The 19016-nt window shown below is 32.0% G+C and overlaps 1 protein-coding gene across 5 annotated transcripts in view; it reads right to left on the bottom strand.

Annotated features, from left to right (window-relative positions):
• The window catches only part of LOC118202991 (DNA mismatch repair protein Msh3-like), a 90217-nt gene that overhangs the window by 33641 nt on the left and 37560 nt on the right, over positions 1–19016 (bottom strand). For all 5 annotated transcript variants that reach the window (XM_035375227.2, XM_035375230.2, XM_035375226.2 and 2 more), the window contains 2 exons: positions 12375–12439; positions 7222–7338 (listed from right to left, as the gene is read on the bottom strand). In XM_035375227.2, the coding sequence (XP_035231118.1) occupies positions 7222–7338; positions 12375–12439 (182 nt within the window). The remainder of the gene's footprint in view (positions 1–7221; positions 7339–12374; positions 12440–19016) is intronic.

Genomic DNA, 19016 nt, shown 5'->3' with positions numbered 1-19016 from the left:
CTTAACATGTAAGTAATGGGGTTAGGGAAAGATGGATAGAAAATTGGTTAGGTATTAAATTTAATAATGTTTTTTTAAATAAAAATAAAACAACACATTTATTTCTTACAAAAATAAAAACAATATAAACGAATATACTTATAAAAACAAATAAAATTATAAATCAGTCAGATAATTCAATCTATTCTGTGTTTCCAATTTTCTGCCTTTTTGTCAAGAAGGCATTATGATAGATTGGCTTAATGGCATGTTGCGTTCAATTTCGTCGTCAATCCATATAGACAGTTGTTTTTCCATTTCCTCTATAATGTTATTTCTAGAACGGGTAATTCTAGTTGCAGAGCTTGACGTAGTTGCAGTTGCCGATGACAGTATTTTTTCTTTATTCTTAAGAAATGTCCTTATTGTTGAAGTTGCCAAATTCAATGCAGCACTAATTTGAGATTGACGTTCACCAGAATCTAATCTTCTAATCACTTGCATTTTAGTTTCCAGTGAAATGCTTTTTCTGGTTGCTTTCTTTTCTTGTTTTTTATTATCACCCATGATAAAAACTAAAGATCATAATATTTGTCACTGTATTAATCATTATAGTATTATATAAATTTATACTTAGAATAATGTCAACAAATGTTTCAAATGATAAAAATGCGTCCGTACATCACCGCAACATAACTATAAGAAACATAACTACACCAATTCGGATATGTTATTTGGAAATCTAGCACTGCGCACAATTTTGGGGAATCCCCCGGTTGAAATAATAGAGCACTAAACCGAAACAGCACTAAACGAAACAGCGTTAAGCGGGGTCTTACTGTACATTCAGTGGCTTGAATGCAAATGATAATAGTAATGACAATATGGATCAGGCTGAGCCTGAGATTACTGAAATTGAGCCCCCAAAAGTTAAACCTATTACAGTAAAACCGGCAGAAAAATTTTCCGATTCTGTTAAGAAAATAAAAAACAACTTAAAACTAGAATTTCCTGCCAAAATTAACCCTCTGACTGCTTTTTTTGTGAACCGAAATCGCTTCCAAAATTGTGTAATTTTTTTCCTTACATATTTTAATCTATATATATTGGATAATTGAAAAATGCACTTTTTCTTTCTAGAAAATATTTTTTATATAGATTTTTATCATGAGAAATTAAGTTGCTAAAAAATCGATTTCAGATGTTATCACCAAAAAAAATATTTTTTAAAAAATAAATTTCAGTCAAATTAAAGTTACTTTCTATTTATTGCATAAGATGAAAAAGTAAAATGTATAAAATTTAAGAAAATATAAAGCACTGAGGGAAAAATACCTTAGAAATGCAGTTTAGTGTGATAGAGTTCAAAACAGGGTTCAAGGCAAAGTCCAACTTCACAGTTTTTGCGCAATATTCAATAAATCTAATTAATAATCAATCTAATTAATAATTCAATAAAATAATCAAGATAATTGTTGAACGTTTTCCAGCAGCCATTTCTGTAAGAAAAAAGCGGCAAAAAGTGAAATTTGAAAATACCACGTGCCTTCAAATGCTGCAATTTAGTGGACAACTAATGATATCTGTTGGCTAAAACGTAAACTAAACGCCTAATATTGTATATAATTTATTTCAATGGTTAAATGGGGAAAAAACGCGATGCGCTCCTCGATAAAGGAAGAAAAACATATGCCCACGGAAATCGCGGGATAAGCAAATTTTGCTACATTTAAGTTGCCCGTGGAAATCGTGAGATGATCAGCCAGAGGGTTGATGGCGAATTCTTGAAAGTTTTCCCGAAAACTGAAAGTGACTATAGGGTAGTTACAAGGTACCTGGAAGATAAACAAATTGATCCCTATTTGATATTCAGTAAAGTGGATAAACCCATTAAAGTTGTTTTCAAGGGCCTTTCCCTAGATTGTCCCAAGGACGAAATACAAGAAGAGTTAGTTGCTCTTGGTTATAAAGTACGCAGAGTTTCGCAAATGCATACCTTAAAAACAAAGGTTCTGATGCTGTTATTTCAAGTACAGTTGGAAAACGTACCAGAGGTGGAGGAAATTCATAAAACTTATTTCATGTGTTTTTATGTTTCTGTTACCCCTTATAATTCTGTCGGAAGTGCTGTGCAGTGTCATAACTGCCAACACTTCCACCATTCATCAGATAACTGTAAATTAAAGCTTCGATGTGCAGGACCGCACAAAACTGAAAATTATAAAGCCAAACGTATAGATAATATCATATGCTGTAACTGTAGACAACCAGGGCACACGGCCAATTATCGTGGTTGTCCAAAGTTTCCCATTGCTAGGAACGTCAAAAGAGCACAGAGTAATGAAATAAGCAAAGTTAATGTGTCAAATGAAGGAAATAATGTTAATAGAAGTTAATGTAATGCCAGGCGTTACCTATGCTAATGCAATTAGTGGGAAGTCTGCTACTGTAAACAATAAATTGTCGGATTATAGTGTGAAAAATGCAACTGTTAGTACTAATTGTAGTAGCAGGGGAAAACCTACTGAGGTAGGTCAGAAGGTTTTTACTGATATGTTTAAATTTATTAAGGAACTTGTGGACATTTTTAAAGGTGCCAATATTAACATTTGCCAATATTATTAGAAAAATTACAGATAAGATGCCTGAGCTTCAAGCTGCACAGCACACTATTGATAAGATGTTTATCTTGTTTGAAATATTCGAAAATATTTTTGGTTTTAAATGTGTTGCTTAATGTATAGTATTGTAAACAATTGTATCAACATCATTACATGGATTGCAAATGGTTTATCTCATAAGATTAATGAATTGCGAGATTTTATAAATGAGGACAGCCCAGATCTTTTCTTCCTACAGGAACACAGACTTGACCCTTCAAACCCAATTTATGTTGCAAATTACTGTGTATACAGATCCAACAGAGATATAACTGCTGACAGGAGGAGAGGAAGTGGCACAGCTCTCCTTGTTAAACGCTGCATTCCTCACTATCAAATAACAATTCCACAGCTTTCTGTCATTGAAGCTACAGCTATTTCTATTATAACAAACACAACATACACATTATAGCACCATCAAAACTCCGTACAGCTGTTGAGGCTGATCTCAACACATTACTCACACTTGGCACACACATAATCGTAGGTGGAGACCTGAATGCTAGACACCGAGCATAGAACTGCTATAATTCTAACACAATTAGCAATTTTATTATTCAATTTGCCTCACAGGATCCCTTTCCAAATAGCAGCTCCAACTACCCCAACACTGTATACTACTAGATCTAACGGTATCTTGGACTTCTTTCACCTCAACACAAGTGTTCCGCTGGATGTTTCTGTGTTGGACAAATTATCTTCCGACCACAATCCAATCCGTTTGGTACTGGGTATCAGTAGTTATACTACACCAGTCAAAACAGCTGTTAAAACTGATTGGCAATATTATGCCAAAGCTCTAAACAACATCCAGTACACTATCCCAATGATACACTCAGGCAATGATATTGATAGTTTAATCAAGGAGTTTAGTGCAAAATGCTTAAAAAAATGCTCAGAGAGAAGTGAAACAGCCTAAATTTGTTAGATCCAAAGAACTTAACCAGCTCATCAAAAAACGCAATTCTGCCAGGAGGCAATTTCAGAGAACGAGATCCAGACAAGACAAAATCATCTTCAATAGGCTGTGTGATGCAGTCAAGTCTCGCACTAATTATTAGTAACAATTCCGCTTCGCTAACTACCTGGAGTCCCTCTCTGCAGATAATAACTCTATGTGGTTAGCAGTCAAAAGTAGCAAAAAATGCCACAACATTCCACCCCTTAAAGGCCCTCAATGGATCCACTGCACAGAAACTGAGAAAGCAGAACTTTTAGCACAGCATCTGGAATCTCAGTTTCACACAAACAACATTTATGATCCCACAACAGAGCAATTAATTATTGACTTTCACAACAACTATATGACAAGCGCACACACAGACAACATAATCTTAGTCATGACATCGAATCACTGCTCATATGTAAAAAAGCTGAAAAATAACAAGAGCCTTGGGTATGATGCTATTAGCAACAGGATGATCAAAAGATTCTCAGTCAAGATCTTACTTTACTTCACAAAGATTATCAACCTCTTATTTAGATGGCAGCATTTCCCGGAATGTTGGAAATTGGCTCAAATTATGCCAATTCTGAAACCCAAAAAGCCGGCAAGTTCACCAGAATCCTACCATATGATAAGCCTATTGTCCTCACTTAGCAAAATTATGGAGGTGGTACAACTCAACAGGATCAACCAACATAATCCTTGCTGGGGTCCCTGAGGAGAGTCTGCTTGAACCCACTTTATTCAATATTTACGTGAACGACATTCCCGCCACACAGAACACAACACTTGCAATGTATGCAGACGACTCTGCGATCCTCTCACAAAGTGCATTCATTAGCCCAGCAATAGAACAATTACAAAACTACATAAACATACTCGAGACTTGGCTGTCAAAATGGAAGATCAAAGTTAATGAAGATAAGACTCAAGCAAACCTTTTTAGCAAAAAGAACAAATTCAATAAAAACATGCAACTTTACGGAGAAGATATCCCATGGGCCAAGCAAGTCCTTTATCTTGGGGTGATCCTCAGTAAACTCTCTCATGGTACCCACACATAACATCTATCCTTAAAAAGTTTCAAGTAAAGCTACACTTCACCCCTTAATTTCTCGAAACAGTGTACTTTCAATAGATAACAAGTTGCTTATTTATAAAACTGTATTGTGCCCCATACTATGTTATGCCTGCCTGGTTTGGGCATATTCATGCAAATCATATAAGAAAAACTTACAGCAGGCATAAAATTGTGTCCTAAGACAGATCAGCAACTCACCCTGGTACATTCAAAATCAAAAACTTCATGATGAATTAGGCATTGAAGAACTGAAATATTTTTATTGCTGGCTTGCCTGGAATTTTTATGTGAACTTCACAAGTATCAACAACCCTGTTATAAGGGTCTACGATTATGATGTAAATGACCCAAATAATTGTAAATGGCCTATGGCCATACTTAAAACTCATATTGTTTAATTTGACTTACTTTACCTGTACTGTAGTTTGTGATTTATGCTATGATTTAAGTGCACCAGTTGACTCATACTATCTGTATTGTATGTATGTATTATATGTATCTCTAGGACTTAGGTTAAAGCCAGCTCTTTTCCCCTTTTCCAGCTTTCCCAGATGGCATTTTCAGGTCTTTACTGGAACTCAACGCACACTTTATTTCTATTAGACTATCTTATTATCCCATTACTCGAAAATATGAACATAATTTATAAAAAAAAATTAAGAAATGTATCTTATGTTAGTTACTCATGACAGCATTCAAAATAACCTACTTGTTCGACAAGGGGTAGGATCCTTGACCCAGGCACCCTGGTGTTACACCGCTTCTAAGTGTGACCGACCGGAACGATAATACACACTCTCGGCATGCAATAATCCTGCCTCTATTGAATTCTGACATTTGATGGTAAGCATTTCTTCTTCTCATTCAAGGCATAACATCATATTCTGAGCAAACTTTGAACTTACAAAGTGCTTTCCGAATGAGAAATCCAATACACAACTTTTCTTTTACGCAGTGCTTCAAATGTCATTTCTCCCTCTTGCATCATCTAAATGCGCTGAAATACTAATCATTTGCTTATCCCAACCTCTTCTTCCTTTCATGTGATTTTGACATTCGTCAGATCATTCTTTCCTGGTGTTGCATTTCTAATGGCCAGAAGTTATATACATTACAGTTGTACAGGATGATCAATAAATCATTTAACCTGAAATTAACACTTTCACTTCTTTTCGTTCGGTGCATAATTTTTTTTTTTTTGAAAAAATAACTTTACACATAGATAATTAGCCCCTAATACAATGTTATTTCATGGGGGAAAAAAACACAGGTAAACCTTTAGGTTAATTCATGACATGATGGGATACTGCTTGTCCCACTGCGCATCTAGAGCAGCAAAATGGTATCTTTGCCTCAGTGTAAACTCTCCTAACATGCTTATCTAAAGTGCTAGTTTTAGCAACCAAATGTAAATTCAAGATATAAAAAACATTTTTGAATAATTATCTAGAAAATATTGATCATATTCGCAAAATAAAAAATATTTTTTCAAAAAGTTGTTGTTCAGAGGATTTAAATTGCATTAGAAATAAATAAATAATAAAATTAAAAAAAAAACTGCTTCAAAATTAGACCTGCAAGAATTTTTATTTTACATTATTTCCATTATTATTACATCTTCCAGAGTTTTGGGATTACCAAAATATACTTGTTTCTTTGGCTCATTAGTGTCCAAGTGAATAAAGTGGCTTAGCAGTGATTGCTTGATTTGGGTTCAAATCTTGTTGAATGGGCTGGCTTTATGTGTTTCTCATGATTCTTCCAATTTTTCTTACTCAGTCCTCCATGAAAGTACCCATCACCTTAGCCCTCATGTTTTTATTGTATTTGACTATATATTGGGCATAAAAGATTTGAGATATTAAGAATATTTCTTCGTTACCAAAAAAAGGATGCAAGTGTTATTTTGCAAAACTGGTTAAATGGCTTGTTGCATCATTCCAATGAAAACATGATATGTTAGATCATTGTAGAGAACTGCTCAGTTATTTCCTGATATGCCGCTGGATTCCAACAGTAAAATGGATTGCTTGGATTATGCTAACATGCTTGAATAAAATGAAACTTTCAGTTTGCATCCTTGTTATTATGCATCATAACTAAATAATTCATTTGGTTTTTAACTAGCCTGCCAGAGAGCAACACCATTTTTATGAAAACAGGCCTCCCAAAACAGAGAACAATATCCAAATTAAAAAAAAATTTTCTGCCATTTTGAAATCCTTATACCAAACACAGAACTGCAGTTGTTTGTCTTGGTCAAGTAGCAGAAGTTTAAGAACCCCTTGGATTTTGTAAGATCTTGTTGTCTTTCTTGATTTTAAAGGCCTAGTTACAGAATCATATCAAGTTCAGTTTTTCTGTGATAGTCTTCATGCTGATTTCTTTGGAGTTTTTAGACTTTGTCCACAACTTCAGGAGTTACTAGAGAAGATTATAACAAGCGAAGGTTGGAATTTCTCTCTTTGGATAAATTAGCCGTAGCAATTCTTTTTTTTCATCCCACCTATTATAGGAATAGAGGTATCAATTATATCAAAAGGAAAATCACTTACTTTAAAAAAGTAGACCATGCTGCTTTTGCATACTCTATCAATTTCTCTTGACAGCGTTCAAGTTCATTGCAAAATTCAATTACTTCAGGTGATCGAAACCGAGATACTTGTTTCGTCCTACATGAAAATATGTAATTCTATTTTACTTGTAATAAATATATTAATAATAAATAATTATTTATATCCTATAAAATATATCTGATTACACATAAACAGTAATATACATTTGAAGAAAGCAAACTGATTAAATAAATGAAATGTTGAAAATAAGTTTCACTTCCTCTTCAGATATTCTCTTCAAAAATGATAAAAATATTTAATGAATGCAATAATGATACAAAGTAATGTACTGCTCTTTTTTTTTTTTTTTTTTTTTTTTTTTTTTTTTTGTAGATGACGCTGTTAAAATTCAGTCTGTCTTAAATTGTTGTCTCTCTTAAATTTTTCATTTCATTAAATTTAAATTCCTTTCAGTTTTACAAAATCAAAAGATGAACATTCTGGATGTCATGCAGCATGGCTAAAAAAGTCACCACTTTTATTAATGGATATTGATCATCAGCTCCGAGATAATGTGGAAGCAATTGTAGTGTGGTTCTTCAAATATCAATAGCCTCATTCATTACAAGAAAAATTCAGTACCTTTCATAGTCAAAGGTGCTATAAAATGTGGGAAAAGAAGTAACTAACTAAAAGAGACAAATTGCTTATTACCTCATTACCAAGTTTTAACTCACAAGTGAAAAAAATTTAACTGCAGTTCTAGTGCGAATTCTAAATTATATATTCTTTGGATACCTGCTGCCAACAGATTTTATATAGATCAAAGTTGGCAGCTATGGATAATTAGATTTGGAATATCTGATTATACATAGATGCCAACCCAAAAATATACAAAAATTTGACGATTTTCTCATGAAAACTGGGACTTTCTCGGAGGTTTTCGTGCTGCATGTTAATGCCATTTCAAAAAGCCTCCAAATTGGCTTAAATTCACTTTCGAATGGAACGGTAACTCAGGCTTAGGTTACTGAACTACTTATAAACCTGATGTAAAATATATAATTATCTAATTAGATATTCTAATTTTATAACTTTTGACTAGCATTTTCAATAAATTAGAATCTTTTGTAATTTTCTTATATTATTTATTTATTTACACTGACAAAATCCTGAGCAGGAAGTGAGAGCTTTTATTTATCAAAGTACTTTAAAATACAGTGAAAATAAAACTAGTAATTAATGCACAGAGTATTATGTAGATCAATTTACATTGATTTAAAAATCAGATATAAATATTAACTGATTAAAAATCATTGAGTCATTATAAAATGTTCTGCAAGTGTCTACAGTAGTTCACTTGCGCTAAGACTAAACTTCACGGTTGCGGTGCCGTGCGCTACAATATAACAAGCGGTACAGTGTCTCATTTACGCCGCTCTGCGTCTGCGAGTGCAATCCAGAGCTGTAACTCGAGAAATAAACAATCTTGTTGTTAGGCGACGTGTGCACCAAGTTATTTTCATTTTTGCAATAAATGCCTATCGATGTGGTGTTCACGTCGCTTGCGGTTTGAGACAAAAGCATCTCGACATGTGCGGCACGTCTTTTTAGCGCAAGTGGTTAAGACAATTCAAATCAAATCAAATTTAATCAAAAAATTACGCTGAAAATCATTATGGGTTAGTGGATGGAATATCCCAAATTTAAGTTTCATTAATGCAATGAAATTTATTTATTATTGGGAAAAATTTTCCTTTGTAAAAGCTAAAAATTAAAAACTGGGAGATTCTCAGATTTACCAGGAGACAGGAAGATGAAATGAAAAATTGGGAGTCTCCCATTAAAACAGGGACATTAGGCAGCTACATATGTGATCAAATGTAATTGAAATTATATTAAATTAACTGTAAGAAATTTCATATTAGTGGAAGCAAAAAAAGAAACGCATTTTTTTAATGATAAATCAAAATTTAAATGTAAACAGAAGCAACAAAATCCCCTCCCTACATGTTATAATGTTCTCTCTCTCACTTGCTTCCCCCTTTATTTTGTGAGTGTTATAACTCTAACACGTAACTAGAATTTATATGAGATTACATATACGTATTAGCAGTTATACCAGAGAACCATTAGAAAGTGACATAAAATGTAAATAATAAAACTTATATTATGTCAGTTTATTTTTTATTTTCAAGTAATATTACTAACACTAAATACAGAGCAATCATAGTCTTATATTGCAAATAAAAGAAATGCAAAGTGGGTCAGTGCTTGAAAATTAAGTAGCCAATGGTAGTACATTACTAAACATGTGCCATTTAAAAATTTTTATTGATATTTAATGATGTAAACACTTTTTGCTATGCTAACTACCAATTTTAATTTTGTGTCTGCTCTTTAGCCTTGTATTTTTTTAGTGCTATGTATATTAATTAATGTTATTTTTTATATTAACTCTGGATTTTATTTGGCCATTAAAGAACCAATAAATATAACTACTTTTTCCTGGATCTGCTTTTATTTCCTTTCCTCCCCCCACCCTAAAGGGTTTCAGGCAGGTGCCTGAAAATATTTTTAACTATGGACCAAAAAAATCTTTTTTAAAACTTTATACAGGCAAAGGTGTGATGGTCTTTTGCGGTGACTCTATAGCAGTGGTCTCAAACTGGCAGCCTCTGAAGCAATTTAATGTGGCTTGTGAATATATTTCCCAAAAATTAATTAGCATTGTTATGACAAGAACTTGAATTAATATTTTAATTGTTTGGAGTCTAATTATACATTATTTCCATTAACAAAAATGAACGTGAGCAACTCATCGGAGAATCTGGTACTGGAGTTAATCAATTTACATTGTGATTTAATTCTTATGCAAAGATTTAAAGATATAAGTTTGATTAATTTTTATTAATAACTGTCAAAAGATAACTACCCTAAATGTTATCATATTTTTTTTGGAAGTACATTTACACATGAACAGTTTTTTTTTTAGCTCAAAGGTGAATTTGCCCAGAAGGCCTATTAATTTCCTTTTGGCATTTTACGTTGGTTCATTATAAATGGCATTTCACTTTTCAAATTGCTGCCATCAAATATTAGAGACCTGCATTTTATTTAGAGAAATTAAAAGATGAATAATCTACAGGAATGTATGTATATTTCTCGCACTGTGAAAAAACAACAGTACCTAGAGACATTAATTATTGAACAATGTAGTACACACAATGCCCACTAGAATATGGGCATCTGGAAGCCCAAATTTGGAATTTGTTTTACTATCTATTTCATATTTTGTAAAAACTTAATGAATTTTTTATTAACAAAGTCAACAATTTCAAGGCGAACAATGACAACCCTGTACAAATTTTTTTTTTTTTTTTTTTTATCTCCAGCACGTGAGACTGTGTATCGGAAATTCTAAAGATATACTCTTTAAAATTTATTTTGTTATACTGCTGTTGAATTAAATTTTATGGTTTAAGTGCGAAGAACATGATATTTAATAAATACAGGTAGCACACAAAACATTGCAAAATGCTCCTTTGGGCATAATTTAAAATCTGAAATAATAAATCTATGAAAAGAAACAGACTGCTGATGAGTATCTATTATGCACTATCTAGGAATGTTCCTTCAAGGATACAAACCTTATGAAAATTGACATGCCACAAAGGGTTGTAGCTGAAAGATGTAATAAGAAACAAAGAAGTTTAAAATTATTAAGTTATTTAATAATTACTTGTATACATTATGATTATTCATTAATAAATATTAATCTGAAAATTTTAATATTTAGCAGTCAATACCTTTGAATTATGAACTGCGTTCAACAGAAATTTCTTTCATGTACCAAGTTTTTGATTTCATAGATTTCAAGCAGAAAATAAGTATAAATTTGAATTTTTTTTCCATCATTTCTATATCTGTGTTTTGACAAATATGTAGCAAAAAGTTTTAAAATTTAGTTAACAAAACAAAAAGTTCTTTTTTCTTTCTTTTTAATTGCTGCCCATCAGCTACTTTCAGGTCATGCATTTAGCCCATGTGCAATTTGAGTCTGAGACTACTGCCCTATATTGTGTCAGGACGCAATGGTGGGAGAGGGGAAATATTCCTTCTACCCATTAAAAATATTTTTTAAAACAAAATTACAATTTAAAATAGAATTTTAAGCATTTAATTTCCTATTGTCTACTTTTTACAGCAATATTCACATTTCTTTTTTAATTTCTAAATTAAAGCTGCTAGAAATGATAGAACTACATTCTTTAGTGGATGCTCATACTTTCTAGTATATTTAGAGTTCTCAGCTTAGTTGACTGAGAGTGTAGTTGAACCTATATATGCACATATACACCATAACAACAGATCTGCACTCATGCTGCTGATTTCAGCAGTTTGCATAGAAAATCAGGCAGAAAAGAGATGGAAATTTTGTTCGCAGAATTTCATAATGGGCCGGATTAAGCAATTAAAAGGGCTGCATTCATCCCGTGGGCCGGCTTTTGTCAACCGTGGTTTAAGGGATGGAAAAAAAAAAAAAAAAAAGAATAAATAAATAAATAAATAAATTTAATTTAAAAAAAAAACAGGTAAGTGGAGATAAATAAAAAAAAAGTTTGAGGAGAAAGCCCATCTGATATTGAGCTGAATGGGGAAGAAATAAGCTAAAATGTTTTGATATGGTTTTAACAGGAAAAGTACCAAACCATTATTTAATTAACTTATCATTTTACAATATACTTTAAGTATTACATGTATTCATCTATTCTCAATGAATCAATTTTACATAATGCAACCTAAAATTAATCAAAAATAATATACTAGGATTTCAAACAAAAATCTAAAATTTTTATGACCTGGCAGTTTTTATACTTTAACAGATATTCACTCATCATATTAGACAACACTGGAAAATATATTTTTCTATATTTTTTATGAAAACAAAGAAATTTTGACATCTGGATATCATAAAGAAGTAAAAAAAAATCTTTTAATAACAGATTGCTTTTTGAATAATGAATAGAGCCACATATAACTGAGAGAAATTTTATTTTACATATATATTTGTGCTAATTTGTATTTTAAAAAGAAGCATCATATTTCCCAAATCTTCATATAGGAAATTCTATGAAACTTTATATACTTACGCACTTATTTTTAACCAGTCATTTGGAACTCCACTGATGTAATTATTTGGAATTTCAATTAAGTACTATGGGAGAAAAATAACTGAATTAATTTGTGTACTCATATAAGAAAAAGGGTACTGTTCAGTTTATCGGGACCGGATTTAGAAATGTATGTATGTAAGTGCATATATGTGTGCATACACATACATTCATACATACATGCACACATAACCACATACACCATCCATAAATGCAAATATACATACATTTCTAAATTCGGTCCTGATAGCAGAACAGTACCAGAAAAAATTATAAATGCAAAGTGAAAGAAATAAAAGAGGAGATGAAAACTGCACATTTCTAAATACACTAAGAACCAATATACAAGAAATATTTGTGCCAAAATTTAAGAAAACATAGACACACACATGCATTGGTTCTTAATAATATTTTTCAGCATTTTGAAATATTTTTGACCTATATACTGCAATACAGTACATTATTCAATACTACTGCAATTGCATTGCATAAAATTTTTGAATAGTTTAGTAAAATAACTATAAATGTATGTTAGAAATTAAAATGAAGGTAAATAAAAAAAAATAATAATAAATTTATAGCATTATCAATGAGGTAAGAAATTGAATTGGTTTTGATAGTTAAATTTTTCAATAGCTGGCTAATGTTATGCATTAATTGTTTATTACTTTCAAGCTTTAAGTTGTTTGCTTACTTATTTCTGCTTGCTCAGTAATTGAAGTTGTTATTTTTTGCTTTAGTTGTTTATAGTTAGTTGTAAGTTTTAAGCTGTAAACTTTTGGTAAATTTTAATTTAAGTTGGAAGCTTTAAAAGTTTTCTTAAAGTGAAGTTGTTTAATTTTAATTTGAGTTTAGGGACTTAAAGTTTTATTTGTTTTTGTAAAGTTTGTTTTGACCCTTAAAATTATGTAACTTTTAACTTTAATTTATTTAAAAGTTTGTTTGTTACACATTTTTTGGTCTGTTATTTTTTTTTTATTTTTTTTATTTAGAGTTTGGTTAATGTCTACCCCTCTTTCTGCTAAAGTCTTTTGAATCAATAATTTCTGGTTGTAAGTTGTTGAAGAAATATTTTTTATTAATATTAATTAAGGTTTTAATCAGCTTTTGTGTTTGCTGAATTTTATTATTTTTTTTTTAAGTAAAGTTATTTATGTTAGTCAGTTTGTATAACTGTGGTAAATTTGGATAATTCAAAATAGGTTTCTTGGGTTGGATTCTGTGTTAAAGACACTTTAATTTCAAGTATTTCTTGAGTATTATCTCAATTTAAAAATATAAATTATGAATTTAACTAATGGAAATTTTTATGCTTTTGTACAGAAACTGTACCTTTCTGGTGAAATTATAGGTCTTCGCTTAGCTTAATTACTTGGGAAGTTATTTGTAATTAAACGTACATTTTTAGCAGAAATGGCGCAGATTTCCTGAAATGTTCACTTAGAAGTGCAATTTTTAAGCTTCCAGAGCTGGGTTTTGACAGGTGATGAATGTTTACTCCCACCCATTTCCAGAGGGGTTAGTCTTCCAGTGAAAAAGGTTAGTTGCCTTGGCATGTTTTTTAGCAAGAAAATTTAAAAGGTTGAATTATTCTTGGAAAAATTTAGAAATTTTTATATGGTTTTATTCTTGGCGTGGTTGCAGATTTTTTTCATCTCTTTTGAGGAGTTTTTGGGAATGTGGAAGTTTTCCGATTTAAAAACTCTTGCGAGCCTGTTAGAGGCAGATTTTCCCCTCAAAATTTCAGAGCCAGTGGAGTGCAGAAAACGAAAAAGAAATGTTGCAGCGAATTTGTTTTCCCTCTCACTGGTTCCAACGTAATTAAACTCTAGTTTTTAGGGAGTTCCTTATCAAGGAAGATTTTCACACAAATGTCTGAGCCAGCTTTCCAGAGCCTGTTGCCTCGAATTTGTTGCGCACCACCTGAAACCCACCTGCTTCCATCACAATTAAATCCAGCTTAGGGAGTTCACCACTGACGGAGACTTTTGTTTCGACCTCTTAAAATTGCCAATGATGGAGCCTATTGTATCAAATCATCTGTCACCTATAGAAAACTCTTTGCGCAAAATCCAGTGAAGTTCACCGACGTGTCACCCCAGCAGAGTAGGCCTAGTGTGGATGGACAGAGCACAAAATTTCTGATTTTTCCCTGCAGTGCAACGGCCGCGACTCGCCGTCAAATGTAGTTGATCTGAGCGTCCTGTTTTCGGGACAGACTGTACCAGAAGATGTCTACACACCGGGAGGTAGCATTATTTAAATTTTCCTTTAGAGATGGGGACATTTGCAACCAGTGCCAACCTCTGTTTCTCGGTTAACCACCAATAATTTTATTCTTTTACTGAGAAACATTATTAAGTGCTTGATTAATGAGTTAATCATTATTGTTATTTTAAAATTTTAATTGATTTCTAACTTCTAGTACTCTGGAGGATATCCTTGTCTAATTGCAATGAATTATATATTTAATAAATCAGCTTACCTACTATTTTAATATGATAATTATAATACTTACTACATACACTTTCTTAACCAGGACGGTTATTCTACGCTACGAGAGTCGACAGCAAGTTGTGGGCAGCCAGATGTCGCTGCTAGTAAAAAACAGGTCTGCCCAACATCCTATATTCTCTGAGTACGGAAGTTGTCGAAAGCGCGTGAAAAAATGTTGCCGCGTCGTCAATCAGGGTTGTCCAGTTGGCGTACTAAGTAGACAATGACTTTGTATGCGTTTTCGCCGCTGATTTTTTCATATTTAAACGAAGAATACGGTCGTAGATCTCTGAATCGGTGGCGAATTTATAGAAAATATGTTGATGCTTTTGCTCTGCCAAAAGATGTTTTCATTGCGTATTTCAGATTCCCAAAATTTATAGTTATTTTAATTTGGGGTGAACTGAGAGAGTATTTGGAGCCACATTCAGAAAACAAGAACGCAATTTCTACTAAAAGAAAGGTTATACTATTCCTGAAATTATAGATATAAATTGTAATTGTACGCTTTAAAAATGTAGAAGATAATAAGTTTATCAAGCACATAAACCTTCTTCATTTAATACAAATATAGACATCCGATAAGCTTCTACTCGATTTATGTACAGCAAGAATTACGTTTACTTTAAAATCTAACAGTTGAATACCTTACGAATAATACTGTGAACACAAAAATGTCGTTCATTATTACGCGAAATTCACACTACTGTAAAATAAAATTTAAAAATAATAATAATAATAATAATAATAATTATAAAACTATAAAATAGATTTATAATATTTTTTTCAGTAATTGTACTACTATTAGTGTGATACTTTTAAAAATAAGTTTTAGCCCATAGGGGCTATTAATTTCGTTTTGCCATTTTGTGGCGTTTCACGATAAATGGCGTTTCACTTTTCAAATCGTTGCCACCAAGTATTATCGCACTCTATTATATTTAAAGAAATTAAATAATGAGGAATCTGCAGAATGCATGAATGTTTCTCGCACTGTGATAAAACAACGGTACCTAGAGCCATGAAATTCTGAATAACGTAATCCTCCATCCTAATAGAGGCATCTGGAGGGCCAAATTTTAACTGGGAATTTGTATTACTATCCATTTCATATATCATATTTTGTAAAGCATTTATGAGTTTTTGATTAAGAAACCCAACGATTTCAAAGCGAGCAATGGCAAAAAACATTTTCATCTCTAGCGCGCGAGACTATGTATCGGAAATTCTAAAGATATGCTTTTTTTTAATTATATGATATTGCTGTTGAATTGAATTTTATGGTTTAAGTGCGAAAAACATGATATTTAATAAATAAAGGTAACACGCAAAACGTTAAAAAAATGGCCCTTTGGGAGTAATATAAAATCTGAAGGCTTTCATTTTTTTTTTTTTTTTTTTTTTTTTTGTGTGTGTGTGTGTGTGTGTGTAATTTTAATACGTTTTAAAACTGATTTTTAAGTGAGGACTTTCTAAGGGAAACTGGCTCGTATACACGTTACACATGGGGAAAGCCACGAAAACGCCGGCCAGCTCGTTCGTGGGATTCGAACCTCGGACCAAATTACCTGCGTTCAGCGACTCTACTGCTCGGCGGCTGGTGGGCTTGTTAGCAGAATTATACTGTATTATTATTGTATTATGCTATAAAGTAACAATGCTATAAGACTGAGGGTTTGTTCATGGAATAGTACTTTTGTAACCTATTATAGTATTAAAAAATCATTGTTTCTTTGCAAACTTAAATAAATAAATAAATAAATAAATAATAAAAATACTGTTCATAGCATTCTTATTTTTATATTAAAAGAGATATTGATTATTATTAGTTTTCTATTTAAAATGTGTCGAAACGCTGGTTTGAAAAGGAACTTGAACTGCAGGAGACCTACACTGATTATTTTTACTTTAGTACTTCCATTGTGAAAATATTACCATCTTTTAATTATTTTCACAGAACAAAATCTTTTGAGAAGGAAGAATAATTAAACTGAGCAGTTCTTATATATATACAAAATTAAAATAACAGCAATGTAATATTGAAAAAAAGATATTAGTAATTGTGTGACAAAAATTGCAAAACGAATTAATCACACATACAGGATAGAATAATTTTATTTTGGTTATATACTTTATATTGAAAAAATATTTTCTTTCATGTTAATTATAGAATAAATTATTTAAAATAAAGCATTTTGATGCGTGTCTGATAACTGAATGCAGCAGCAATCGGCCATACTGTAATAGCGAATGAATTTTATTTCTTTTCCTGAAAGAAATAATTTTCATAGAAAAAGAAAATAAAAAAAGGGAAGAAATATTAAGAAAGAAATATTTTCTTTCTAATTTCTTATTTAAAGAAATATTTTTCAAATAGTAACTGTAAAATAAATTGCGGGAAAACAGTTTTAATGTAAACATGGAAAAAAAAAAAAAAAAAAAAAAAAAAAAAACTTAGTTTGCTATTAGATTGTAATGCAAATTAATCATATTATAAATTTAAATAATTAAAATGGTTTATTTCTAAAAGGATTTGAAGTAAGCTTAATTCATTTACTCTTATCTATTACCATTGCTTTCGTGGTATCCCATATCACTCTTTATTTTTTAGCTCTAAATTCCTGCGTTAACTTTCCCATTAAAAAACGAGATTTTCTTTCACATAACACAGCAGCATATTCAGCATGTATTGGTCATAATACTGTTTTGTGCAATTTTTTCGAACTACAAATGCAGCGTGTGAGTTAGTGAAATAATAGGAGAATATTCCTAGAACTTCAGCCAGCGCGCGTTATAAATTTCGTCACTCGGTCTGTACTGCGATTGGTCTAAAGCTCCTTGAAGCCTTGTCCCCTTCCAGTAAAGTTAAATGGACCCACCCGCCCACCAACTGAGGACCACAGAATGGCTTTCTCCGATAAGTTGGGATGGCTGTCCATACCGGTTCTTTTGAGTCAATGTTGTTCGCTCAAGTTGTAGACAGATCCAGTGATCATAGAATAAGCGTCCAGGGTTGTAGCACATTTAGATTACACAATGCAATAGTTTAACTTTTCTAGGTTATTTTGATTTTGTTGTTCTTCTTAAGGTAATTAAAAGGCAGGTTGTTCATCACTTTCAGTTGATTTATTTTATTTAAGAATGAGGAAAATTATACATCCACAACACTAATAATGGGAGTAAAAAAACAATAAAGATTGCTTAAAACAATGAATTGGAAGAAAGTTCAAGAAACAGCTAACACAACTCGCAACTGTAATGAAGGAAAATCAGCAGACATTACCATGTCTTGGAGGGATGAAGTGTAGAAAAGCATTACAGAGCTGTTTGAAGAGAAGCAAGAATGGAGAAAGTTAGAATTCTTCTAAGAATAAAAACTATTAGCCAACGTTACACAGCTTTCTTCAATTTAGAAAAATTTAAATAAATTTTCATAAACAACTAGGAACAATTTATATGCGTATACCAAAAAAAAAATAATGATATAAATATATTAAAAATATGGACATTATTAAAAATTCCTTGACAAAATATGGACTGAACAAATGAAATTTTTGTATTCAGAAAGGTAAAAAATTCTGGAAGTGAAGGGGTAAAGTCCTGTTAGGATGGGTAATATGAATGTGGCAAAACCACTGGGCTATCTGCCTAGGAGAAGGGATACCTTCACGGTATACTTTCAGGTGGAAACTGGCTAGTATTCATATTACATAAGGGGGAAAACAATGAAAACAAACCATGCAGCCAGTTTACCTGGGATTGAGCTCAAACCAGGTGAAACTATCAGTATTCAGTAACCACTTGGTCATTGGTGAGGCCTGGATGCTTATTCTATGCCCCAAGAGTCATCTTCAGTTTGTAGGCCACCAGATATCGCTACTACTGAAAATCAGCTTTATCCAACATTGCATATTCAGCGAGCACAGAATTCGTAGAAAATGTGGTTGCTGCACTGTCAATCAAGTTTGTGCAGTTGGTGGTAAGAAGCTGATCACAGCTCTGTATGTGTTTTTGCTGCTTATTTTTTATATTTAAACAAAGAATCTAGTTGCTGATATCTCGGCATTGAATTTATCAAGAAATTGTAAATGCATTCGCTCTTCCCAAAAATTTCTTTATTGCAAA

Source organism: Stegodyphus dumicola, chromosome 2, assembly GCF_044657685.1.
Source record: "Stegodyphus dumicola isolate Sdum_Otavi_A_Nest chromosome 2, ASM4465768v1".
Classification (NCBI taxonomy): Eukaryota; Metazoa; Arthropoda; class Arachnida; order Araneae; family Eresidae; genus Stegodyphus; species Stegodyphus dumicola.
This window is presented reverse-complemented; position numbering and strand designations above follow the sequence as displayed.